The sequence below is a fragment of the Lissotriton helveticus genome, chromosome 5_1, assembly GCF_964261635.1.
Source record: "Lissotriton helveticus chromosome 5_1, aLisHel1.1, whole genome shotgun sequence".
NCBI classification, from domain to species: domain Eukaryota; kingdom Metazoa; phylum Chordata; class Amphibia; order Caudata; family Salamandridae; genus Lissotriton; species Lissotriton helveticus.
Window position 1 is genome coordinate 2120128755 of NC_136065.1, and position 26818 is coordinate 2120155572.

Sequence of the window (26818 nt, forward strand, 5' to 3'; positions counted from 1 at the left end):
GTATCTGTGGAACACTGCTTAGAGAACGAAGTTGAAGACCTGTCACTGAGCCAGGTTTCTTTCATTGATACAGGAGTTGAAACAATTGGGTCTGAACGAAAGTGCTGCAAGTCAGGAAAACTGAGCCCTGCTTGTACAGGTCCCAAACCAGATGATGGAACAAACTAGCATGGAGTCTATGTGCAATACCAACTAAGGGAGGAGTCACTACACCTCAGGACTTAAGATTTCTTTGAAGAAAACATCTAGCAAATGTCTGAGCTCAACACTAGATGGCAGGAGTATGCAGACATGTGTATCTACAAGCAAGGCATGCTACACATCAGCAGAATATTCTCAAATTAATACAGTTCTATTCATGCCATTCAAAGAAACATCTGTTTACAAGTTGTGCAAGGCAAGCTTACCTGCGGCTCAGTGGGAGCTGGCCAGCTGGTTGGCTTGCGGGCAGCCTGCAGAGTTGGTTCTTGGTTCTTGCGCTGGGATGAAGGCAATGTGGTTGAATTGGCCCAGCTGCGTCCTTCCTCTGAGAGGAGTCTAACATCATGCCCAGGACGCATATCTGGGACAAGTCTTGTATCTGAGCTGAGAAGGCCATCTGATGCAAACTGTGCATTAGAGCAGAGATGGGCATCTGTAACCAGTCTAGTGTCCTTAGCGAGATGGGCATCCTGAATAACATGCGTATCTGGAGCAAGGCAGGCATCAGAGACACCCCGAGCATCTGTGGCAAGGCGGAAATCAGAAACCGGTCTGGTTTCAGGGACAAGGCGGGCATCAGGGGACAGACGGGCTTCAGTAAAAAGGAGAGAATCTGAGACCAGGTGAGCCTCTGGACTCATCCGTACATCAGAGACAATTCGTGCATCTGGGCAGAGTCTCCCATCTGATGCCACTCTAACATCAGATACAAGTCTAGAATCGGAGGCAAGTCGCCCATCAGGGCTAAGACGGGCATCACAGAGCAGATGTGGATCAGGAGCGCGACGAGCATCTGAAACCACTCTTATATCAGAGCAGAGACGCCCATCCGAGATGTGTCGCACATCCTGGTTGAGGTGAGCACCAGAAGCAAGTCGTGTATCCTGGCTGAGGCGAGCTTCCGAAGAAAGTAGAGTATCTATGTTAAGGTGGCCTTCGGCAGCAAGGCGGCCATCCTGCCCAAAGCGGCCTTCAGAGGCAAGACGCCCATCCTGCCCAAGGCGGCCTTCAGAGGCAAGACGCCCATCCTGCCCAAGGCGGCCTTCAGAGGCAAGACGCCCATCCTGCCCAAGGCGGCCTTCAGAGGCAAGACGCCCATCCTGCCCAAGGCGGCCTTCAGAGGCAAGACGCCCATCCTGCCCAAGGCGGCCTTCAGCGGCAAGACGCCCATCCTGCCCAAGGCGGCCTTCAGCGGCAAGACGCCCATCCTGCCCAAGGCGGCCTTCAGAGGCAAGACGCCCATCCTGCCCAAGGCGGCCTTCAGAGGCAAGACGCCCATCCTGCCCAAGGCGGCCTTCAGAGGCAAGACGCCCATCCTGCCCAAGGCGGCCTTCAGAGGCAAGACGCCCATCCTGCCCAAGGCGGCCTTCAGAGGCAAGACGCCCATCCTGCCCAAGGCGGCCTTCAGAGGCAAGACGCCCATCCTGCCCAAGGCGGCCTTCAGAGGCAAGACGCCCATCCTGCCCAAGGCGGCCTTCAGAGGCAAGACGCCCATCCTGCCCAAGGCGGCCTTCAGAGGCAAGACGCCCATCCTGCCCAAGGCGGCCTTCAGAGGCAAGTCGCGCATCCTGCCCAAGGCGGCCTTCAGAGGCAAGCCGTGCATCCGGGAAAGGGCGGCCTTCAGAGCCAAGCCGTGCATCCGGGACAGAGCGGCCTTCAGAGCCAAGCCGTGCATCCGGGACAGGGCGGCCTTCAGAGCCAAGCCGTGCATCCGGGACAGGGCGGCCTTCAGAGCCAAGCCGTGCATCCGGGACAGGGCGGCCTTCAGAGCCAAGCCGTGCATCCGGGACAGGGCGGCCTTCAGAGCCAAGCCGTGCATCCGGGACAGGGCGGCCTTCAGAGCCAAGCCGTGCATCCGGGACAGGGCGGCCTTCAGAGCCAAGCCGTGCATCCGGGACAGGGCGGCCTTCAGAGCCAAGCCGTGCATCCGGGACAGGGCGGCCTTCAGAGCCAAGCCGTGCATCCGGGACAGGGCGGCCTTCAGAGCCAAGCCGTGCATCCGGGACAGGGCGGCCTTCAGAGACAAGCCGTGCATCCGGGACAGGGCGGCCTTCAGAGACAAGCCGTGCATCCGGGACAGGGCGGCCTTCAGAGACAAGCCGTGCATCCGGGACAGGGCGGCCTTCAGAGCCAAGCCGTGCATCCGGGACAGGGCGGCCTTCAGAGCCAAGCCGTGCATCCGGGACAGGGCGGCCTTCAGAGCCAAGCCGTGCATCCGGGACAGGGCGGCTTTCAGAGTCAAGTCGTGCATCCTGGCCAAGGCGGCCTACAGAGCCAAGTCGCGCATCCTGGCCAAGGCGGCCTTCAGAGCCAAGTCGCGCATCCTGGCCAAGGCGGCCTTCAGAGCCAAGTCGTGCATCCTGGCCAAGACGGCCTTCAGAGCCAAGTTGTGCATCCAGGCCAAGTCGTGCATCCTGGCCAAGTCGTGCATCCTGGCCAAGGCGGCCTTCAGAGCCATGTCGTGCATCCTGGCCAAGGCGGCCTTCAGAGCCAGGTCGTGCATCCTGGCTATGGCGGCCTTCAGAGCCAGGTCGCGCATCCTGGCCAAGGCGGCCTTCAGAGCCAGGTCGCGCATCCTGGCCAAGGCGGCCTTCAGAGCCAAGTCGCGCATCCTGGCCAAGGCGGCCTTCAGAGCCAAGTCGCGCATCCTGGCCAAGGCGGCCTTCAGAGCCAAGTCGCGCATCCTGGCCAAGGCGGCCTTCAGAGCCAAGTCGCGCATCCTGGCCAAGGCGGCCTTCAGAGCCAAGTCGCGCATCCTGGCCAAGGCGGCCTTCAGAGCCAAGTCGCGCATCCTGGCCAAGGCGGCCTTCAGAGCCAAGTCGCGCATCCTGGCCAAGGCGGCCTTCAGTGCCAAGTCGCGCATCCTGGCCAAGGCGGCCTTCAGTGCCAAGTCGCGCATCCTGGCCAAGGCGGCCTTCAGAGCCAAGTCGCGCATCCTGGCCAAGGCGGCCTTCAGAGCCAAGTCGCGCATCCTGGCCAAGGCGGCCTTCAGAGGAAAGTCGTGCATCCTGGCTGCGGCGTCCTTCAGAGGCAAGTCGTGCATCCTGGCCACGGCGGCCCTCAGAGGCAAGTCGTGCATCAGAACGAAGACGGGCATCTGAGCTAAGACGGCCTATTGAGACAAGTCTTGAGTCAGAGCGGAGGCGAACATCAGATGCAAGTCGTACATCCTGACTAAGGCGGGCATCTGAGGCAAGACGTGTATCAGGGTTCAGTCTGCTTTCAGAGACGAGTCGTAAATTAGAAAACACATGTGCTTCAAGACCAAGTCGTGTTTCGATTTCTGCAGACCTTGGTGGCACTGGCAAGCCTCTGCAATCCCAGCCGTTCCTGTAAACAAATGAAAACATTTAAACTTCAAGAACCACAAAGTTATGCATTTGTAACATCTTAGACTAAACAATCATAATATCTATGTTCTTGAGGACTTAGACTACAGTATTCCGAAAGAACAGACTAACTACTGCAGAAACTCCGCGCATACTGTCAATTTCAGAAAAGGATTTTGCAGAAGACCGAGAAAAATGTTGTAGCAACATGCTAGCTCTTTGCAGTCAAGGGAAAAAGTAAGCCATTGTGGAAATTCAGAGAAGGGCAATTTTGCACTGCACACTTAACAAGCACTGGCAAAGGCAATGGGTGCTGTGGTAGCTGCCAGGCTTTTGGCTTAACCAATGCTTGCTTTATTTTGTAATGGTTTTGCTAAGCTTTGCTGGCGAAGCTGCCAGGTTTCAATAATTGAAAAAAAAACTGGCTAAAAGAGTGGGTGTCCATGTGAAAGGGCAGAATACAGTAACAGAATATAGTTAGCCAATGGCTGCAGCAGACCGACCTGCTGCACATGCTGCGGAGGGCAGAAGGAAGACATGAATTACAGACCAATGGATGAAAAGAGCCAATTGAAAGCCTCTGTGCACAAGTAAAATCAAAGGTGTAAATGCCAGACCAAAATATTATCGCATTTTTTTTTATTAATACAAAAAACAAAAGCAGCAATTGCATTATAGGTTTCCTGCAGCTGGTGCGAATAGGAGAGTACATTGCCTAACAGTATAATTGCCCGGGACCCTCTTTGCTGTCTGTACTTGTAGAAAAGTGGATCTAGGAAAGAAAAGAAAAGTAGGAATACGTGAATGAGAAGGAAAGAGCAGGCATCCAGCTATACCGTTTTGGTTTGGTTAAGCGGCCGACCCAATGCCCTTTAGGTATTGGGTCGTCCACACTGGGTGCTAAATGGTCGGTTTTTTCAAGGTGGTTCGTGTGGTACCAGGGCCTTGTCCAGAGCTTCCCATAGGCCCCTGGAGGAGGCTTTTCCAGGGCGAGTACTGTAGCGCCAGGTTGTCCGCTCCTCTGAGGTGGATGACCCAGTTGAGCCAGCCTTTGTATGAGGTCTTCGCGGTTTCTTTCCAGTTTGTTAGGACCAGTTTGACTGCCGCTGTCAGGAGAAGGTCGATTAGCTCCCTCTCTCCCTCCGATGGGAGGTCGGTGCGTATGAAGGCCGAGATTAGCGAGGTAAAGTCTCTTTTTTATTTTGAAAGTTTTATATAGCGCGAACAAGATCTTTGCAGATATCAGAGCGCTTTACAAAGCAGGGAATATAACAAGAGAGTGAGAAGCAGGTCATTAGGTGTAGCACAATTAAACGTATTAAGTGAATTGGGTAGGTACGTGGGGGAGCAAAGTAGAACAGGAACATCAGTAATGCAAGTATTACAGATAAAAGTGTGCATAGATAATCAGGGAAGTCAATAATAAAGGTGAGACACAGTCGTAGCGTTCGAGCAAAATAATACAGATCGGTGTAAAGTCTTTACAGCAAAGTAGATCAGGTACATCAATAATGCAAGTATTACCGATAAATGTGTGCATGGATAATCAGGTAAGTCAATAATACAAGTGAGACAAATAGTCGTAGAGTTCGAGCCAAATAATACAGATCGGTGTAGAGTCTTTACAGATCACGTGAATAGGTTAGGTGTATTTGGCCATAAGAATAGCTTTTACTCTTTCTTAAAAAGTGTGATGGAGGAGATGAGCCTGGTTTCAGGAGGAAGTGAGTTCCAGATCCTGGGTGCCATTCCTGAGAAAGAGCGTTTTTAAGTTTTTTCCTTCCAGAATCTTCGGGGTTTTAGCAGAAGATTGTTTGTGCCTCTAGTGTTTCTGGAGCCGCCAGAGATTGACAGCTTCTGGGTAAGGTATCCGGGTGAGCTCAGGTGTATAGCCTTGTGTGTCATGCAGGCGATTTTCAGGTGTATTCTGGCTTCAAAAGGCAGCCAGTTCAAGGATTTCAAGTCAGGGGAGATATGCGAGTGTTTTTTTGACCCAGTGATGAGTCTCGCTGCAGCGTTTAGAGAAGCTCTTAGGGGTGCAGTAGTGGTTAATGGGAGACCGCAGAGGGCGATGCTGCCGTATTCAATTCGCGGAATTACTAGTGCTTGTACTGCAGTTTGAAAGTCTTTGGCTGGTAGGAAGGGTTTGAGTTTCCTCAGGGTATTGATTTGGAAGTTCGCTCCCTTAGTAGCCTTGTTGATATGATGCTGCATGTTGAGATTGGGGTCGAGAGTTATGCCTAGGGATTTTGCTGAATCCACTATGGTGGGTTGGACATTGAGTGCAGTTAGTTGTTTAAGCCAGGTTTGAGTGGTAGAGATCTTCGCGGGAGGTGAGATCAGAAGGAATTCTGTTTTCAGAGCATTGAGTTTGAGGTGATTAACAGCAAGCCAGGATTGGGTGCTTCTGATCGTTGAGGTCAGGAGTACAATGTCATTAGGGGATTGCAATTTGAGATATATTTGGGTGTCATCTGCGTACATGTGAAAAGGAATATGCTACTGTGAGAAGTTGGCCTGATGTGCAGTGCTCACTATTCTAGTGATCACTATATATCAGTCCAAACAACCCTTATTGATGATTGGTTGTAAGTCAACCTTATAGACCAGCTATCCTAGTAGCATGGATACGAGCAGTCTAAGGCTAAGACTCTAGAGGGCGTGTTAAGCCAGCTGTTTTACCATCACATTACCCCTTGAACACCCAGTGAAAGGACACCACACAAGTGTTATGAAAATAAACAATGTATTTATTAGAATCACAACAACCCTGTACTCTTTATGAGGACAGGGTGCTAGGCACACAACAAAACTCTTACGAAAATACTTTTAAGTTAGCACGTTACACAAATGCCCGAGGGGCACGAAAAACCATATACGCTAAAAGTGGAATGCAAATTACTAGCAGGTAAGTAACAGTTCTAATAGGCTTTGGAATCGCTAGGACTGGACTAGGGAATCGTTAGATTACTACTAGGAGGCCCAGGGGACTCGGGTGCAGAGTGTGCACTCTCACGCGGGATGCGGGACAAAGTCTATGGAGGCTAGTAAAGGCAAAGTTAGTGTTCACGGGCGAACCCGACCTGGTAGGAAGAAAACGACAGTGGATCCTGACCCTTGGATAGTGAGGCTATGCTGGGACACCGGAGTGCCGAAGTTACCTAGCCCAGGGGCTGCAGCTGCATAGGTCTGAAAAGACGTCGGGGATCTCGTTGCCGGACCAGGAGCCTGGAAGGAAGAAGTTGCTGGCAGGCGACCAGTGAAGGAAAGTTCGATGGATCCAAGCCTGGATCAAGGAAGAAGAAACCTGAAAGCAGAGGGGACCAAGTTCTTGAATCACTAGCCAGTGATTAAGTGGGCACCAGGATGGCACCGGGCGAAGTCACCGCAGTCAGGTGAGTGGGCGCTGCTGGGCTCTGCAGTCTCTCGGACCAGGAGGCGTTGTCGGCGACCAGGATGGAGGTGCGAGCTGTCCCACGAAGGATGAAGTCGTTGGCGTCGAAGTTACCCAGGATTGGGCAACAAGCCTTGGCTAATTCAAGCCCACGCGGTGAACTTAAAATGGCGTCTTGAGTGGACCAGGAGGGTCCAGGGTGCTCCTCTTCGGGAAGGGGGCAAGGGCCAGTCTGGAGCAACCAGACCAGCAGCAGAAATGTCGTCGGGCGTCGTCAGGGAGGCCACAAGCCAACGGGCTAGTAGCCAAACAACGCGGTGAGCAGCGGAAAGCAGAAGGGCCCCACGCAGATCGTGGAGATGCTGGGGGGCTGCACTTCGGAGCTGGAGCTGCTCAGAGTCGGGGCTTCTCGGACCCCAAAGCACTCACCAGTAGATTACTCGGCGGGCTTGCTGGGAAGAAGTCGTGCAGTCTTGCAGATGGCCGGTCCCTTGAGGTCTCGTCGCACCCACGGTTCTCAGCTGGGCTGTAGAGGTGGGTAGAGGTCAGAGGTGCCAGGGAAGCCGGTTCTCGTCGAGCTGGGCAGTCGGATTCCGGAGGAAGGACTTACAGCAGACCGCAGTGTTCTTAGATGGTGCCTGCGGATGCAGGGTGACTACTCCTTAGTCACAAGGGAGAAATCTTAGGAAGAAGTCTTGAGTTCCTTTCGCAGAAAGTAGTTTCAGGATTCAAAGATGATCTGATTTGGAAGGGGGCCAGTCTCTACCTTTATCCTGTAAAAAGGGGCTGGCACGCGACTAGGTCCTGCCCTATGGGTGGGACCAGGAGGGGGGTGGTTACACCCACTTCCTTGGCGGGCTTTTCCCCAGCACAGGGTCTGGAGTGACCCTGGAACTGGTTCCAGCCAGCCTATGCACAGTGAGCACCGGGGTGCCACGTGCAGTCACCTTCCTCTAAAGCCCTGCCTACTTACAATACACAAAACCCTGTCTGGGACGGTGCTGGCACCGCCCCTGGCAGGAAACCCTTTGTCCTTATCTCCTGCTCTGGGAGGACTCCCAGCAGCAGGAGGGCAGACTTGTGTCTCGGTGGCAGCATCCATTTTGTGGATGCTAAGGCTCTGTCTGACTTTTAACCGGGTTATAGGTTACAGGCATGTCGTGTCCCTCTAGAAGGGTGGAATGCTAACCCCGTCGCCAGAATTGGCGAGGGGTTAGTATTCCAATTCGTATGACACCTTACTCGACATGTTTTGATAAAGCGATACCAGAGTTGGCACATAACCGCGAGGATTATAATGCACTTAAGAGTATATGGTATGCGATATCATGGAAACGGCTAAGGGATGGATCCCGAAAGCCGCAGACAGGCTCAGCTCATGCCAGAGCACCATCTCACACGATTCCAAGCACTCTGCCTTCAGGATTGTTAAGGCCTGCCATAGGAGTGACTGATAGGAGATCTGTGTGTCCATTTTAGGGTTAGATATAGGTATACTATATCTAAAGCAAAGGGTGAGTACACCACCTTGCCCCAGCTGTCGTGCAGCCAGTTGTGTCAGTTTTAGTTAGTCAATCCAGGGGTGGCATAATACATGCTTCAGCCCCTGGGAGACTTCTGGGTGCACCTCAGCCCTGGGTACAGGGACTTGGAGAGGGCCCAGTGCCAATTCAGTACCTAAGTACAATTTGGATAGAGAGAACAGCTAGGCTGTGGGTCTGATTAGCAGGCCCACAGCCAGGGAAAGTCGTAAACCAGTGCAGCAAAAAGCAAAAATCTGGGTGATCATAGGATTGCAGACCCTACTCTCCTACATGACCCCCCCCCAAACTTTGGGACAATAAACTAACCTTGACCAGGTGAGTCTTCTTGCTCTAAGTGGAAATACCTGGAGAGCCCATCAGCATTGCTGTGATCAGTCCCAGGTCTATGCTCCACTGTAAAATCCATCCCCTGTAGGGAAATGGACCACCTAAGCAGTTTGGGGTTTTCACCCTTCATCTGATTTAGCCACAAGAGGGGCTTATGGTCTGTCTGAATGGTGAAGTGAGTGCCAAACAAGTAGGCCCTCAGCTTCTTCAGGGCCCAGACCACAGCAAAGGCCTCCCTCTCAATAGCTGACCAATTTTTCTCTCTGGGTGTCAGCCTCCTACTAATGAAAGCAATAGGCTGATCATTACCATCAAAATTCAGTTGAGACAGAACAGCTCCCACACCCAACTCAGAAGCATCTGTTTGGACAATGAATGGCTTGGAGTAATCTGGACTCTTGAGGATAGGTGCTGTGCACATGGCCTGCTTTAGGTCATTGAATGCTTTCTGACAGCTTGCTGTCCACTGAACTTTCTTTGGCATCTTCTTGCTTGTCAGGTCATTAAGGGGGGTCACTATGGACCCATAATTTCTGACAAACTTCCTATAGTACCCAGTCAGGCCCAAGAAAGCTCGAACCTGAGTCTGGGTGATTGGAGGAGTCCAGTCCTTGATGGCCTGTATCTTACTCTCCAGTGGCTGAACCTGGCCTCCACCTACAAGGTGGCCCAGGTATACAACCTGTGACTGCCCTATCTGGCACTTTGTGGCCTTGATAGTGAGGCCTGCCTTTTGCAGGGCCTCTAACACTTTCCTCAGGTGGACCAGGTGATCCTCCCAGGTGGAGCTAAAGACAGCAATATCGTCAAGATAAGCTGCACAGAAGTCATCCAGCCCAGTGAGGACTTGATTCACCAACCTTTGGAAGGTGGCAGGTGCATTTTTTAGTCCAAAGGGCATTACCACAAATTGATAATGCCCTCCAGGGGTAGAAAATGCTGTCTTAGGTTTGGCTTCCTCAGCTAACCTGATTTGCCAATACCCAGCTGTCAAATCAAATGTGCTTAAGAAGTTGGCAGAAGCCAATCTATCTATAAGCTCATCTGCTCTTGGTATTGGGTGGGCATCAGTCTTAGTGACTGCATTGAGGCCTCTGTAGTCTACGCAAAACCTCATCTCTCTCTTACCACCCTGGGTGTGAGGCTTTGGCACTAGAACTACTGGGCTAGCCCAAGGGCTATCTGAGGGCTCAATGACTCCCAGTTCCAACATTTTCTGCACTTCAGTTTTTATGCAGTCTCTAACATGATCAGGCTGTCTGTAGATTTTACTCTTGACAGGCAGACTGTCTCCAGTGTCAACATCATGGGTACACCAATCAGTTTGGCTGGGTGTCAGAGAGAACATATGTCGAAAGGATTGCAGAACTTGCCTGCAATCCTGTTGCTGATGTTCAGTGAGGCTGCCACAAAAGACAACACCATCAACTGACCCATCATCAGGATTCTGAGTGAGCAGGTCTGGGAGAGGGTCACTCTCTTCCTCCTGTCCCTCATCTGTGGCCATGAGCAAGCTCATGTCCTTCCTGTCAACATATGCTTTGAGCCTGTTAACATGGAGCACTCTGAGAGGGCTCCTGGGAGTTCCAAGGTCCACCAAGTAGGTAACCTCTCCCTTTTGCTCAATGATGGTGTGGGGCCCAGACCATTTGTCTTTCAGAGCTGCTGGGGCCACTGGCTCCAGCACCCACACCTTCTGTCCTGGCTGGTACACAGTCAGTACAGCCTTTTGGTCATGCCAAGCTTTTTGAAGTTCCTGGCTGGCCTCAAGGTTTTTAGATGCCTTTTCCATATACTCAGCCATCCTGGAGCGGAGACCAAGTACATAGTCCACTATGTTGGTTGCAGGCTTTTTGAGAGGTCTCTCCCATCCTTCCTTCACCAAACACAGGGGTCCTCTTACAGGATGCCCATACAGAAGCTCAAAAGGGCTGTAGCCAACCCCCTTCTGTGGGACCTCTCTGTAAGCAAACAAGAGGCAGGGGATCAGGACATCCCATCTTCTCCTAAGAGGTTCAGGTAGTCCATGAATCATCCCTTTCAGGGTCCTGTTGAATCTCTCAACAAGCCCATTGCATTGTGGATGATAGGGTGTGGTGAACTTGTAGTTCACACCACACTCTTTCCACATGGCAGTCAGATATCCTGACATGAAGTTTGTACCTCTGTCAGAAACGACCTCCTTAGGGAAACCCACTCTGGAGAACACTCCAACTAGGGCTCTTGCCACTACAGGGGCTGTAGTGGTCCTAAGGGGAATAGCCTCAGGATACCTGGTGGCATGGTCCACCACCACCAGTATAAACTTGTGTCCTGATGCTGTCTGGGGTTCCATTGGACCAACAATGTCAATCCCCACTCTTTCAAAGGGAACCCCCACCACAGGTAGTGGTATGAGGGGGGCCTTTGTTGTGCCACCTGACTTACCACTGGCTTGGCAAGTGACACATGAGCGACAAAACTCCTTGGTATTCTCATTCATATGGGGCCAGTGAAAGTGTGAGACAAGCCTGTCCCAAGTCTTTGTCTGACCTAAATGACCTGCAAGGGGAATCTCATGGGCCAAGGTGAGAAGGAAACCTCTCAGAGACAAGGGGATGACCAGCCTCCTGGTTGCACCAGGCTTGGGGTCTCTTGACTCAGAGTACAGGAGTCCATCTTCCCAGTATACCCTGTGGGCACCTGTGGCATTCCCTGCAGCCTCAGCAGCAGCCTGCTGTCTGAGGGGTTCAAGGGAAGGGCAGCTCAACTGTTCCTTCCCCAGGTCTGCTCTGGAGGGTCCCCCTGAGCCCAGAAACTCAACTTGATCAAGTTCAAGCTCTTTAGGCTCAGTTTCCCTCAGCTCTTCTAGATCAGCCTCCTCAGAGACTTGATCCTCAACCTGGGGCAAGGGGGAAGGCAAAGCCTTACCCTTACTGCTCTTCTTCTTGGAAGGTGTCTGGTCCATAATTTCAGGATCCAGCACCTGTTCAGTGGGGCATTTTCTGGCCTGTGACCTAGTCACAGCAAGCACATGTGCTGGCAAGCCTAACATCTCCATGTGAGTCCTCTGCTCCACTTCTGACCATTGTGATGACTCCAAATCATTGCCCAACAAACAATCAACTGGGAGGTCTGAACTGACTACAACTTTCTTTTGTCCCTTCACTCCACCCCAGGAGAAAGCCACAATTGCCACACTATGACTAGTAGTGACATTGCTGGCATTGGTCACCAGGAAATCAGTACCTGGCATGATCTGTCCAGGGTCCACAAAGTTAGGCGTCACCATGGTGACACTGGCACAAGTGTCCCTATAGGCCTGAGCCATTTTGCCATTAATCAAAGGTGTCTGCCTGTATTTGCCCAAAGTATTGGGACTTATTTCAGGGGACATATCCATATCCCCTGTACAGACAAGGACAGCCTGAGTGAGTGTGCCAACTAAGTTGTCAGACCCCTCAGTACCCAAGGTTAACCCAACTAATGCCTTGGGAGTGACACTACCACTACTGACTGTACTAGGGGGTGCAGTTGCTTTAGGAGCTGTAGTGGCAGGAGTTTGTCCTCCTCCTCTTTTGGTGCACTCACTAAACCAGTGAGATTTACTTTTGCAGTACTGGCACCACCTTTTTGACTGGCCTTCTTGAGTCTTCTTCTTCTGGGAAGCCTGACCCCCACCCTCTTTGGTTTGTTGGGGACCTGGTGAAGACTTCTGGTCATTTTGCTCATTCTTAACATTACCCTTCTGGTCTGCTTTCTTCTGACCACCCTGGTTCTGGTTCTGGTTCTGCTTGATCCTTGTCCTGACCCATTTGTCTGCCTTCTTTCCCAATTCTTGGGGAGAGGTCAGATCTGAATCAACAAGGTGCTGGTGCAGCAACTGGTTCTGACAATTGTTCAAAATTTGTTCTCTCATCATTAGATTATACAATCCTGTGTAATCTGTAACCTTGCTACCCAGCAACCAGCCCTCCAAAGCCTTAGTGGCACAATCCACAAAATCAGACCAGTCCTGAGACTGAGTTTTCTGGGTGTCTCTGAACAGCAACCTGTACTGCTCAGTGGTTAAACCAAACCCATCAACCAGTGTATTCTTCAGGACCTGGTAATTGTTAGCATCCTCCACTCTTGTAGTGAGGAGCTTATCTCTACCTTTACCATCAAAGGAGAGCCACAGTATAGCTGCCCACTGACTCTGGGGAATGTTCTGCACAGTGCAGGCCCTCTCCAGAGCAGCCATCCATTTCTGGATATCATCCCCTTGCTTAAAGGGGGGCACTATTTTAGTCAGGTGTTTAGTATCTAAACCCTTCTCTTTATCTCTTGGGAGATTGCTGCCACCAGTGGGAGCTAGCCCACTCATCTGCTGCTCCCTTGCCAGGGCAAGCTTCTCTTTGGCCAGGGCAATTTCTTCCCTTTCAATCCTCAGTTCAGCTTGTCTCATCCTAGCCTCATGCTCCTTTCTCTGAGGGGAAGTAAATCTCCTCTGTGGAGGATTCCTTCTCCCCTGAGAAGAGGCATTAGAGTGCAGAGATCTATTGGAGTCCCTAGAAAGAGATCTATCTCTCCTAACTCCAAGGTTAGGCCCACTTCGGGTTAGTACTGGGGGGCCCCCAGATCCTAGCCCAAGTAAGTCTAAGTTGGTCCTAGTTAGCCTTCTGACTACCTCAAGACCCTTGTCTACCTCATCCCCAGAGAGTACCTCCTGATCCTCCTCCTCAACTGCTGAATCAGTGTTGGGGAGGTCTGGATCCCCAGAGGTTCCCTCTAAGGCTGGCATGCTCTCATGTAACTGAGAGAGCTTTCTGGCATCATATGTCTCTAAGAGACCTATCAGAAAGGGAATGGTGGGGTTAGACCCCTGCTTCAGTTTCCTGGAGACACAGAGTTGCCTCATCTCCTGAAAATTGAGAGCTGCATATCTTGAAGTGACCTGTGGAGGGTCAACACTGACCAGGGGAGTCTCAGTAGAGTCCCCCTGAGTCGACATGCTTTTCTAGTGAGGTGTAAGTGGTGCACTTACCTACACTATATGTTTGCCTACTGATCCCTTGCTAGAGTTGTAGTTTAGGGTGTGCTAGGCCCTAGGAGCTACAACAGCTGGTTCAGTAGAACTCAGAGTATTCTAAGCTAAGTTATATGTACCTTTAGTACTTATGTGATCTTTCACAAGATATTCTTAGGGCATGTGTGGTAAAACAACAGCAAGCTCAAATCCCAACCGCTGCTCACCAATGTGAGAAGTTGGCCTGATGTGCAGTGCTCACTATTCTAGTGATCACTATATATCAGTCCAAACAACCCTTATTGATGATTGGTTGTAAGTCAACCTTATAGACCAGCTATCCTAGTAGCATGGATACGAGCAGTCTAAGGCTAAGACTCTAGAGGGCGTGTTAAGCCAGCTGTTTTACCATCACATTACCCCTTGAACACCCAGTGAAAGGACACCACACAAGTGTTATGAAAATAAACAATGTATTTATTAGAATCACAACAACCCTGTACTCTTTATGAGGACAGGGTGCTAGGCACACAACAAAACTCTTACGAAAATACTTTTAAGTTAGCACGTTACACAAATGCCCGAGGGGCACGAAAAACCATATACGCTAAAAGTGGAATGCGAATTACTAGCAGGTAAGTAACAGTTCTAATAGGCTTTGGAATCGCTAGGACTGGACTAGGGAATCGTTAGATTACTACTAGGAGGCCCAGGGGACTCGGGTGCAGAGTGTGCACTCTCACGCGGGATGCGGGACAAAGTCTATGGAGGCTAGTAAAGGCAAAGTTAGTGTTCACGGGCGAACCCGACCTGGTAGGAAGAAAACGACAGTGGATCCTGACCCTTGGATAGTGAGGCTATGCTGGGACACCGGAGTGCCGAAGTTACCTAGCCCAGGGGCTGCAGCTGCATAGGTCTGAAAAGACGTCGGGGATCTCGTTGCCGGACCAGGAGCCTGGAAGGAAGAAGTTGCTGGCAGGCGACCAGTGAAGGAAAGTTCGATGGATCCAAGCCTGGATCAAGGAAGAAGAAACCTGAAAGCAGAGGGGACCAAGTTCTTGAATCACTAGCCAGTGATTAAGTGGGCACCAGGATGGCACCGGGCGAAGTCACCGCAGTCAGGTGAGTGGGCGCTGCTGGGCTCTGCAGTCTCTCGGACCAGGAGGCGTTGTCGGCGACCAGGATGGAGGTGCGAGCTGTCCCACGAAGGATGAAGTCGTTGGCGTCGAAGTTACCCAGGATTGGGCAACAAGCCTTGGCTAATTCAAGCCCACGCGGTGGACTTAAAATGGCGTCTTGAGTGGACCAGGAGGGTCCAGGGTGCTCCTCTTCGGGAAGGGGGCAAGGGCCAGTCTGGAGCAACCAGACCAGCAGCAGAAATGTCGTCGGGCGTCGTCAGGGAGGCCACAAGCCAACGGGCTAGTAGCCAAACAACGCGGTGAGCAGCGGAAAGCAGAAGGGCCCCACGCAGATCGTGGAGATGCTGGGGGGCTGCACTTCGGAGCTGGAGCTGCTCAGAGTCGGGGCTTCTCGGACCCCAAAGCACTCACCAGTAGATTACTCGGCGGGCTTGCTGGGAAGAAGTCGTGCAGTCTTGCAGATGGCCGGTCCCTTGAGGTCTCGTCGCACCCACGGTTCTCAGCTGGGCTGTAGAGGTGGGTAGAGGTCAGAGGTGCCAGGGAAGCCGGTTCTCGTCGAGCTGGGCAGTCGGATTCCGGAGGAAGGACTTACAGCAGACCGCAGTGTTCTTAGATGGTGCCTGCGGATGCAGGGTGACTACTCCTTAGTCACAAGGGAGAAATCTTAGGAAGAAGTCTTGAGTTCCTTTCGCAGAAAGTAGTTTCAGGATTCAAAGATGATCTGATTTGGAAGGGGGCCAGTCTCTACCTTTATCCTGTAAAAAGGGGCTGGCACGCGACTAGGTCCTGCCCTATGGGTGGGACCAGGAGGGGGGTGGTTACACCCACTTCCTTGGCGGGCTTTTCCCCAGCACAGGGTCTGGAGTGACCCTGGAACTGGTTCCAGCCAGCCTATGCACAGTGAGCACCGGGGTGCCACGTGCAGTCACCTTCCTCTAAAGCCCTGCCTACTTACAATACAAAAAACCCTGTCTGGGACGGTGCTGGCACCGCCCCTGGCAGGAAACCCTTTGTCCTTATCTCCTGCTCTGGGAGGACTCCCAGCAGCAGGAGGGCAGACTTGTGTCTCGGTGGCAGCATCCATTTTGTGGATGCTAAGGCTCTGTCTGACTTTTAACCGGGTTATAGGTTACAGGCATGTCGTGTCCCTCTAGAAGGGTGGAATGCTAACCCCGTCGCCAGAATTGGCGAGGGGTTAGTATTCCAATTCGTATGACACCTTACTCGACATGTTTTGATAAAGCGATACCAGAGTTGGCACATAACCGCGAGGATTATAATGCACTTAAGAGTATATGGTATGCGATATCATGGAAACGGCTAAGGGATGGATCCCGAAAGCCGCAGACAGGCTCAGCTCATGCCAGAGCACCATCTCACACGATTCCAAGCACTCTGCCTTCAGGATTGTTAAGGCCTGCCATAGGAGTGACTGATAGGAGATCTGTGTGTCCATTTTAGGGTTAGATATAGGTATACTATATCTAAAGCAAAGGGTGAGTACACCACCTTGCCCCAGCTGTCGTGCAGCCAGTTGTGTCAGTTTTAGTTAGTCAATCCAGGGGTGGCATAATACATGCTTCAGCCCCTGGGAGACTTCTGGGTGCACCTCAGCCCTGGGTACAGGGACTTGGAGAGGGCCCAGTGCCAATTCAGTACCTAAGTACAATTTGGATAGAGAGAACAGCTAGGCTGTGGGTCTGATTAGCAGGCCCACAGCCAGGGAAAGTCGTAAACCAGTGCAGCAAAAAGCAAAAATCTGGGTGATCATAGGATTGCAGACCCTACTCTCCTACAGCTACTTACCAGTATGCATCTGTTCTTGGCATAGAGGGCTGCAGAGTGGTACATTTATGAATAGATCGCCATCTGGTGTTGGGCTCGGATGATTGCACTTGTTTTTCTTCTGGAGAAGTCTTTGTCGTCATCGATGACTCCTCCTCTGGGTGTTAGTGCGCATGGGCATCGGCTCCATCCTTAGATTGTTTTGCCATAGTAGGGTTAGATGGAGTAGTGTAGTAGAATACATAGAGATATGCCCATGTAAGTGTATCTAAATAAGATAATGTTGGGACAGACACAGGTTTCCGGGGAGGCAGGGAGGGCATGTACCACTCTGCAGCCCTCTATGCCAAGAACAGATGCATACTGGTAAGTAGCATATTCCGTTCGAGGCATATGGGCTGCAGATGGTACATTTATGAATAGATCATACAGCAGTTACCTCCCTAGCGGTGGTCACCCGTGTCTGTCGCAACTGTTTGAAATAAAGTCTTTAATACAGCTTGGCCCACTCTGGCTTGTTGTGTAGCCTGCACATCAACACAGTAGTGCTTTGTAAAGGTATGTGGTGTAGACCAAGTTCCTGCTCTACATATGTCATCTAGTGGAATGTTTCCTAAGAATGCCATAGATGATCCTAGCTTACGTGTAGAATGAGCTCTAGGAGGAACAGTTCATGTTCTCTTTGCTTTTATGTAACATATTTGTATACATCTTACAATCCATCTAGCGATGCCCGCTTTAGAGATAGGATTGCCCTTGTGTGTTGGGGAAAATGCTACAAATAGTTGTTAGTTTTCCTGAAATTTTGTGTCCTTTCTATGTAGTACAAAATGGCCCTGGTAGTTCCACCGGTTGATTGATGTGAAATCCTGAAATTACTTTTGGTAAGAACTTTGGGTTTGTTCTAAGAACCACCTTATTCTGATGTAATTGTAGGAATGGTTCTTGTATTGTCAGTGCCTGTAATTCACTTAGTCTCCTGAGTGAGGTAATGGCTATAGGAAAGGCCACCTTCCATGTAAGGAATTGTATTTCACACCTATGCATAGGTTCGAAAGGTGGTCCCATTAGTCTGGTGAGTACTACGTTGAGGTTCCAGACCGGGGAAAGTGGTAATCTTGGTGGAATGACTCTTAAGGCCTCCCATTAAGGCTTTAATCGCTAGCACTCTAAACAGGGATATGTGCTGCCTGTTTTGTAGGTACGCTCCTATAGCTGCTAGATGTACTCTGATAGATGTGTACGCGAGATTACATTGCTGTAAGTGTAGTAAGTAGCAAATAATCTCCTTTGTTGATACGTCCAGAGGGTTGATATTAGTGGTACAGTATATAGCAAACCTCTTCCACTTAGCTGCGTAGCATGCTCTGGTGGTGGGACGTCGCGCTTGCTTAATTATCTCCATGCAATTTGGGGGTAGATCTAAGTACCCAAATTCTAGGATTTCAGGAGCCAGATCGCTAGGTTCAGTTGTGTGGGATCTGGGTGCATTATTTCTCCATGGTTCTGTGTAAGGTGCATGGGTAGAATTCTTAGCTTTTGGTGTGGCACTTGTGAGAATTGTATGAGCGTGGTGAACCACGGTTGTCGTGCCCACGTGGGTGCTACTAGTATCATGGTCATTCAGTGTTGTTGCAGCTTTCTGTCCACTAATGGAATTAGTGGGAGAGGGGGGAAAAGCGTATGCAAATTTGTTGGACCAATTTATCCATAACGCATTGCCCTGCGACAGGTGGTGTGGGTACCTGGACGCGAAGCTTTGGCATTTTGCGTTCTGATGAGTGGCAAAGAGGTCTATCTCTGGTTGTCCGCATCTTTGGAAGAATGGCTGCAGTATTTGTTGGTGCAGTTCCCATTCGTGTATTTGTTCCGACTGTCTGCTCAAGATGTCTGCTATCTGGTTTTGAACTCCTGGTAGGTGTTCGGCTAACAGATAGATGTTTTGAGGAATGGCCCATCTCCAAATTTCCTGCGCTAGTCTGGATAGTTGGAGAGAGTGCGTCCCCCCCTGTTTTTGAATATAATACATTGCTGTCATGTCTGTTTTGATCAGGACTGCTTTGTTGGTAACATGCATTTGAAAGGCTTTTAATGCTAGAAACACTGCTAGTAGTTCTAGATGATTGATGTGCAGTCTTTCCTGCACACTCCATCTTCCTTGTACTGTATATTTCTCCATATGCGCTCCCCATCCGGTGAGCGATGCATCCGCTGTTATTGTTACCTGTGGAATTGGTTCTAGGAACGACCGCCCCTTGGTAATGTTTGTTGTGTTCCACCACTTCAGAGAACGGTGTGTGCGGTCGTCTACCAACACCAGATCTGTAATCTGTCCTTGAGCCTGATTCCACTGTGTAGCTAAACATTCTTGTAGCAGACGCATTTGTAGTCTGGCATATGGTATTAGCAGTATGCAGGATGACATCATCCCTAATAGCTGCATGAACACTCTTGCTGTTAGTGAGTGTTGTGGTTGAAACCTTTGAATGATTGTAAGCATTGTCTGGATCCTGACTGGATTGGGGTATACTTTGGCTTTTTCTGTGTCTATAGTAGCCCCTAGATATTGTTGAACCTTGCTTGGTTGCAGGTGTGACTTTGTGTAGTTCACAGTGAACCCTAGTTGGTGCAGCGTCTGAATTGTCTTCTGTGTGTTCTGAAGACATTCTTCTTGTGACTTGGCCTTTATTAGCCAGTCGTCCAAGTATGGGAAGACATGTATTTGTTGTCTTAAGTGGGCTGCAACCACTGCTAGGCATTTTGTGAACACCCTTGGTGCCGTCGTGACACCAAACGGAAGGACCTTGAACTGGTAATGTTGTCCTTCTACCACAAACCTTAGATATTTCCTGTGGGCTTTGTGAATCGGGATATGAAAGTAAGCGTCTTTTAGATCCAGTGTAGAAAGAAAGTCCCCTTTCCTCAGTAAAGGAAGTACTTGTTGGAGCGTGACCATGTGGAAATGTTCCGAATTTATGTATGCGTTGAGAGGTCTTAGGTCTAGTATTGGCCTTAGAGACCCAACCTTTTTGGGAATTAGGAAGTATAGGGAGTATACTCCTGTTCCTTGTTGTTGTTGTGGAACCTTCTCTATGGCATGCTTTTGTAGCAGAGATAGTACTTCTTGTTTTAACAGTGTTGAGTGATCTTGTTTCATTGGACGCTGTTTGGGGGGGGATGTTTGGTGGGGTAGATGTGAGTTCCAGGCAACAACCATGTTGGATAATTTGTCTCACCCACCTGTCTGATGTGATGTTTTCCCAGACAGGTAGGAACTGTGATAGGCGTCCCCCCGACCGGTGTTATATGGTCTGGGGGGAGCTGTATGAAGTCACTGCTTTGGGGTTGGAGTTGCAGTTGTTGTGGTTTCCGCGACCTCTACCCTTGTTGTTACCTCTGTAACTACCTCTAGAATTACCTCTGGGTGATGTTGGTGTAAAAGAGGTCTGTTGCTGGCTTGTACCTGTATTTTTGGATCCTCCTCTATAGGTGGACCTACGAAAGGAACCTCTTTGGGTCGGCTGTTGTAATGCTCCCATTGATTTAGCCGTTTCCGTATCCTTTTTCATCTTTTCTAGGGCCTCATCTGTCCATGTGCCGAAAAGTGTTTTCTCATCAAAAGGTTGGTTCAGTAATGATGTTTGTACCTCTTGTTTGAACCCTGAAACCCTGAGCCATGCATGTCTCCTTAACATGATGCTTGTGTTTATGGATCTTGCTGCAGTGTCTGCCGCGTCTAGGGCGCACTTGATTGAAGTGTTAGTAATTAACTTCCCTTCCTGTATGAGTTGATCTGCCCTTTTTTGATGTTCTTTAGGGAGATGTGTGATGAGTTTTTCTAATTCATCATAATGCGCTCTGTCATACCTTGCAAGTAGTGCTTGTGTATTAGCTATGCGCCAGCTGTTTGCGCTTGAGATGCTACTCTTTTGCCAGAGGCATCTATTAGTTTAGACTCTTTGTCAGGAGGTGGAGCTTCTCCTGTAGATAAAGAGTTTGCTCTCTTACGAGCGTTTGTGACCACTAGTGAGTCTAGAGGAATTTGTCCTTTGATGAATATTGGGTCTTTTGGAGCTGCCCTATATTTCTTATCAATTCTTGGGTTCAGTACCCTAGCCCTCACCGGGTCTTTGAATATCTCTGATGTGTGATTGAGAAGGCCCTTAAGCATTGGTAGTGTTCCTGATGTTCTTTGTGCAGCAGGTAGTGTTTCTAATAGGAAATCCTCTATTTGAGGTTCTGCATGTAATTCTACCTTGTGGTATTTTGCTGCTCTATTAATGAGTTGCGCAAAACCAGTATTATCATCAGGAGGTGAAGGTTTTGACGGATACGATTCAGGGTCGTTATCGTTATCTGACCCTACATTGTACTGTTCCCATGGGTCTGCCTCCTCTGGGATTGTGTCTTCATCATCCCTAGGGTGTTCTCCCTCCCCTGTGTCACTTTCTACATCTGTTGTAGGTGTAGATGGTCGTGTGGGAGGAATAGTTGGCCTATTGTGAGGAAGAGGAGAAGAGGGTGTGTCTCTAGGTTGTGGAGAAGGGGGAGGAGTTGTATTTGTCCCCATTGTTCTCCTTTTCGGAGGAGTTTTGTCGTCTGACTGTTCATTCTTCCTCTTTAAGTAGTTCTGTGACTACCTTGCCAGTTTGTGGATCTATAAACAGAGTCTTTTGTTTAGGATCAGTTTTATATTCCTGTGTCGGTACCGTAGTTTTCGGGTCCGAAAGGTGTTTTTTCTTTTGACTGGCCATTTGTATTTTCGGCACCGAGATTTTATTCGGATCCGATGTTTTCGGTGTCGAGGATGTCTTCGGTGTCGAGGTTGTTTTCAACGTCGAAGCGTGTTTCGGTGTCGACATGGAATGTTTCGACTTCGAGCTTTCCTTAGTATGGAGCTTCGGTGTCGATGTCGGGGTGGGTCGTTTATCGGATGCACCATGATGGGAGACCGAGTGTTTCGGTGGGTTCGGATGAGGATCGAAGCGCTCCGGATAGACTTCGATAAAGAAAGTTATATTCGGCACGTAACCCTTTCCAATTCGACGGTATTGTTATCGAACGCGACTACACTTCCATCTCGACGCGTTTCGAAGAACGACGACTACGAGAAGACCAGCTCGACGTAGTCCAGCCCGGAGTCCATGGAAAGGACTCCATTCAAAAAATGTCCAACGTGTGGTGCTAAGTTCCCACACAAGGACCTACACGAGGTGTGCAACCTCTGCTTGTCCCCTGAACACGAATCCAGGGACTGTGAGGCCTGTGCAGCATTTTCATCAAAATCGACGATTAGAAACCGTCGAGCCCGAAGACACGAGGTATCGAGTATGCAGTCACAAGCAATCCCGGAGCTGTTCGAGGACCAGCACCCAGAAGAGGGCGACGAGGCGGGGTCAGATGCGGACGAGTCCGACGTCGAGGAAATTGACGTCCAACAAACCGTGAGTGACGACGTCCCTTTACCAAAGAACAGACCCCGCACGGTGTCGACCCCACCCTCGAGCCCGGTCAGACAACCGAAAAAAGTTTCCGACGCCCCGCCTTCGGGCCCGGCAACGAAACCGAAACACTCGGTCTCCCATCATGGTGGATCCGATAAACGACCCACCCCTGCATCGACACCGAAGCTCCATACAAAGGAAAGCTCGAAGTCGAAACATTCCATGTCGACACCGAAACACGCTTCGACGTCGAAAACAACGTCGACACCGAAGACATCCTCGACACCGAAAACATCGGATCCGAATAAAATCTCGGTGCCGAAAATACAAATGGACAGTCAAAAGAAAAAACACCTTTCGGACCCGAAAACTACGGTACCGACACAGGAATATAAAACTGATCCTAAACAAAAGACTCTGTTTATTGATCCACAAACTGGCAAGGTAGTCACAGAACTACCTAAAAAGAGGAAGAATGAACAGTCGGACGACAAAACTCCTCCGAAAAAGAACAATGGGGACAAATACAACTCCTCCCCCTTCTCCACAACCTAGAGACACACCCTCTTCTCCTCTTCCTCACAATAGGCCAACTATTCCTCCCACACGACCATCTACCCCTACAACAGATGTAGAAAGTGACACAGGGGAGGGAGAACACCCTAGGGATGATGACACAATCCCAGAGGAGGCAGACCCATGGGAACAGTGCAATGTAGGGTCAGATAACGATAACGACCCTGAATCGTATCCGTCAAAACCTTCACCTCCTGATGATAATACTGGTTTTGCGCAACTCATTAATAGAGCAACAAAATACCACAAGGTAGAATTACATGCAGAACCTCAAATAGAGGATTTCCTATTAGAAACACTACCTGCTGCACAAAGAACATCAGGAACACTACCAATGCTTAAGGGCCTTCTCAATCACACATCAGAGATATTCAAAGACCCGGTGAGGGCTAGGGTACTGAACCCAAGAATTGATAAGAAATATAGGGCAGCTCCAAAAGACCCAATATTCATCAAAGGACAAATTCCTCTAGACTCACTAGTGGTCACAAACGCTCGTAAGAGAGCAAACTCTTTATCTACAGGAGAAGCTCCACCTCCTGACAAAGAGTCTAAACTAATAGATGCCTCTGGCAAAAGAGTAGCATCTCAAGCGCAAACAGCTGGCGCATAGCTAATACACAAGCACTACTTGCAAGGTATGACAGAGCGCATTATGATGAATTAGAAAAACTCATCACACATCTCCCTAAAGAACATCAAAAAAGGGCAGATCAACTCATACAGGAAGGGAAGTTAATTACTAACACTTCAATCAAGTGCGCCCTAGACGCGGCAGACACTGCAGCAAGATCCATAAACACAAGCATCATGTTAAGGAGACATGCATGGCTCAGGGTTCAAACAAGAGGTACAAACATCATTACTGAACCAACCTTTTGATGAGAAAACACTTTTCGGCACAGGGACAGAGGAGGCCCTAGAAAAGATGAAAAAGGATACGGAAACGGCTAAATCAATGGGAGCATTGCAACAGCCGACCCAAAGAGGTTCCTTTCGTAGGTCCACCTATAGAGGAGGATCCAAAAATACAGGTACAAGCAAGCAACAGACCTCTTTTACACTGACATCACCCAGGGGTAATTCTAGAGGTAGTTACAGAGGTAACAACAACAAGGGTAGAGGTCGCGGAAACAACAACAACCGCAACTCTCCAACCCCAAAGCAGTGACTTCATACAGCTCCCCCCAGACCATATAACACCGGTCGGAGGACGCCTATCACAGTTCCTACCTGTCTGGGAAAACATCACATCAGACAGGTGGGTGAGACAAATTATCCAACATGGTTATTGCCTGGAACTCACATCTACCCCACCAAACATCCCCCCCAAACAGCGTCCAATGAAACAAGATCACTCAACACTGTTAAAACAAGAAGTACTATCTCTGCTACAAAAGCATGCCATAGAGAAGGTTCCACAACAACAACAAGGAGCAGGAGTATACTCCCTATACTTCCTAATTCCCAAAAAGGATGGGTCTCTAAGGCCAATACTAGACCTAAGACCTCTCAACGCATACATAAATTCGGAACATTTCCACATGATCACGCTCCAACAAGTACTTCCTTTACTAAGGAAAGGGGACTTTCTTTCTACACTGGATCTAAAAGACGCTTACTTTCATATCCCGATTCACAAAGCCCACAGGAAATATCTAAGGTTTGTGGTAGAAGGACAACATTACCAGTTCAAGGTCCTTCCGTTTGGTGTCACGACGGCACCAAGGGTGTTCACAAAATGCCTAGCAGTGGTTGCAGCCCACTTAAGAAGACAACAAATACATGTCTTCCCATACTTGGACGACTGGCTAATAAAGGCCAAGTCACAAGAAGAATGTCTTCAGAACACACAGAAGACAATTCAGACGCTGCACCAACTAGGGTTCACTGTGAACTACACAAAGTCAAACCTGCAACCAAGCAAGGTTCAACAATATTTAGGGGCTACTATAGACACAGAAAAAGCCAAAGTATACCCCAATCCAGTCAGGATCCAGACAATGCTTACAATCATTCAAAGGTTTCAACCACAACACTCACTAACAGCAAGAGTGTTCATGCAGCTATTAGGGATGTCATCCTGCATACTGCTAATACCATATGCCAGACTACAAATGCGTCCGCTACAAGAATGTTTAGCTACACAGTGGAATCAGGCTCAAGGACAGATTACAGATCTGGTGTTGGTAGACGACCGCACACACCGTTCTCTGAAGTGGTGGAACACAACAAACATTACCAAGGGGCGGTCGTTCCTAGAACCAATTCCACAGGTAACAATAACAGCGGATGCATCGCTCACCGGATGGGGAGCGCATATGGAGAAATATACAGTACAAGGAAGATGGAGTGTGCAGGAAAGAAGACTGCACATCAATCATCTAGAACTACTAGCAGTGTTTCTAGCATTGAAAGCCTTTCAAATGCATGTTACCAACAAAGCAGTCCTGATCAAAACAGACAACATGACAGCAATGTATTATATTCAAAAACAGGGGGGGACGCACTCTCTCCAACTATCCAGACTAGCGCAGGAAATTTGGAGATGGGCCATTCCTCAAAACATCTATCTGTTAGCCGAACACCTACCAGGAGTTCAAAACCAGATAGCAGACATCTTGAGCAGACAGTCGGAACAAATACACGAATGGGAACTGCACCAACAAATACTGCAGACATTCTTCCAAAGATGGGGACAACCAGAGATAGACCTCTTTGCCACTCATCAGAACGCAAAATGCCAAAGCTTCGCGTCCAGGTACCCACACCACCTGTCGCAGGGCAATGCGTTATGGATAAATTGGTCCAACAAATTTGCATACGCTTTTCCCCCTCTCCCACTAATCCCATTAGTGGTCAGAAAGCTGCAACAACACTGAATGACCATGATACTAGTAGCACCCACGTGGGCACGACAACCGTGGTTCACCACGCTCATACAATTCTCACAAGTGCCACACCAAAAGCACTCGTAAGAGAGCAAACTCTTTATCTACAGGAGAAGCTCCACCTCCTGACAAAGAGTCTAAACTAATAGATTCCTCTGGCAAAAGAGTAGCATCTCAAGCGGCAAACAGCTGGCGCATAGCTAATACACAAGCACTACTTGCAAGGTATGACAGAGCGCATTATGATGAATTAGAAAAACTCATCACACATCTCCCTAAAGAACATCAAAAAAGGGCAGATCAACTCATACAGGAAGGGAAGTTAATTACTAACACTTCAATCAAGTGCGCCCTAGACGCGGCAGACACTGCAGCAAGATCCATAAACACAAGCATCATGTTAAGGAGACATGCATGGCTCAGGGTTTCAGGGTTCAAACAAGAGGTACAAACATCATTACTGAACCAACCTTTTGATGAGAAAACACTTTTCGGCAACATTGGATGCTTGTAGCAAGGTGGTGAGAGGTTCCATAACTAGGTTGAACAAGGTTTGTGATAGGGAGGATCCTTGGGGGACGCCTAACGAAACAGGTATTGGCGAGGACATCAGGTTGTTACTCTTGAATTTCTGCGACCTGGTATGTAAAAAGGAGGTGAACCACTTGAGCACAGTCCCAGATAGACCCATTCTTGTGTTCAAAAGATCGAGTAGATTATCATGTTTGACGGTGTCGAATGCTGAAGAGAGATCAAGAAGGATGAGGAGGCAGGTATCGTTTTGATCTAGTATTTGAAGGGCGTCGTCAATTATGTGGGTCATCGCAGTTTCAGTACTGTGTCCAGCTCGGAATCCTGATTGATGAGGGTTGAGGAGATCAAACTGTTCAATGTGTTTAGTCAGTTGTAGTTGTGCACATTTTTCCAATAGTTTGGCGAGAGTGGGAATATTGGTAATGGGGCGGTAGTTGTTTAGGTCGGATGGGTCGGCAGTAGGTTTCTTTAGCAAAGGTGTGACTTACCCAACTTTGAGGGAGTATGGGATTGTTCCTTCTTGGAGCGAGCTGTTGATAATTTTAGTCCAGAGTGGAAGGAGCAATGGGGCGAAATCTTTGACAGCGTTAGCAGGGAGGGGATCCGTGAGGTGATTGGAAGGTTTCAAGGTGCTGAGCAGTTTGCCTATTTCTTCTTCGGAGTAGGT

General features: G+C 49.5%; 1 protein-coding gene across 6 annotated transcripts in view; it reads right to left on the reverse strand.

Moving 5' to 3' along the window:
• PRRC2B (proline rich coiled-coil 2B) overlaps positions 1–26818 on the reverse strand; it is a 549871-nt gene that overhangs the window by 336804 nt on the left and 186249 nt on the right. For all 6 annotated transcript variants that reach the window (XM_078646193.1, XM_078646192.1, XM_078646191.1 and 3 more), the window contains exon 11: positions 408–3531. In XM_078646193.1, coding sequence (XP_078502319.1) covers positions 408–3531 — 3124 coding nt within the window. The remainder of the gene's footprint in view (positions 1–407; positions 3532–26818) is intronic.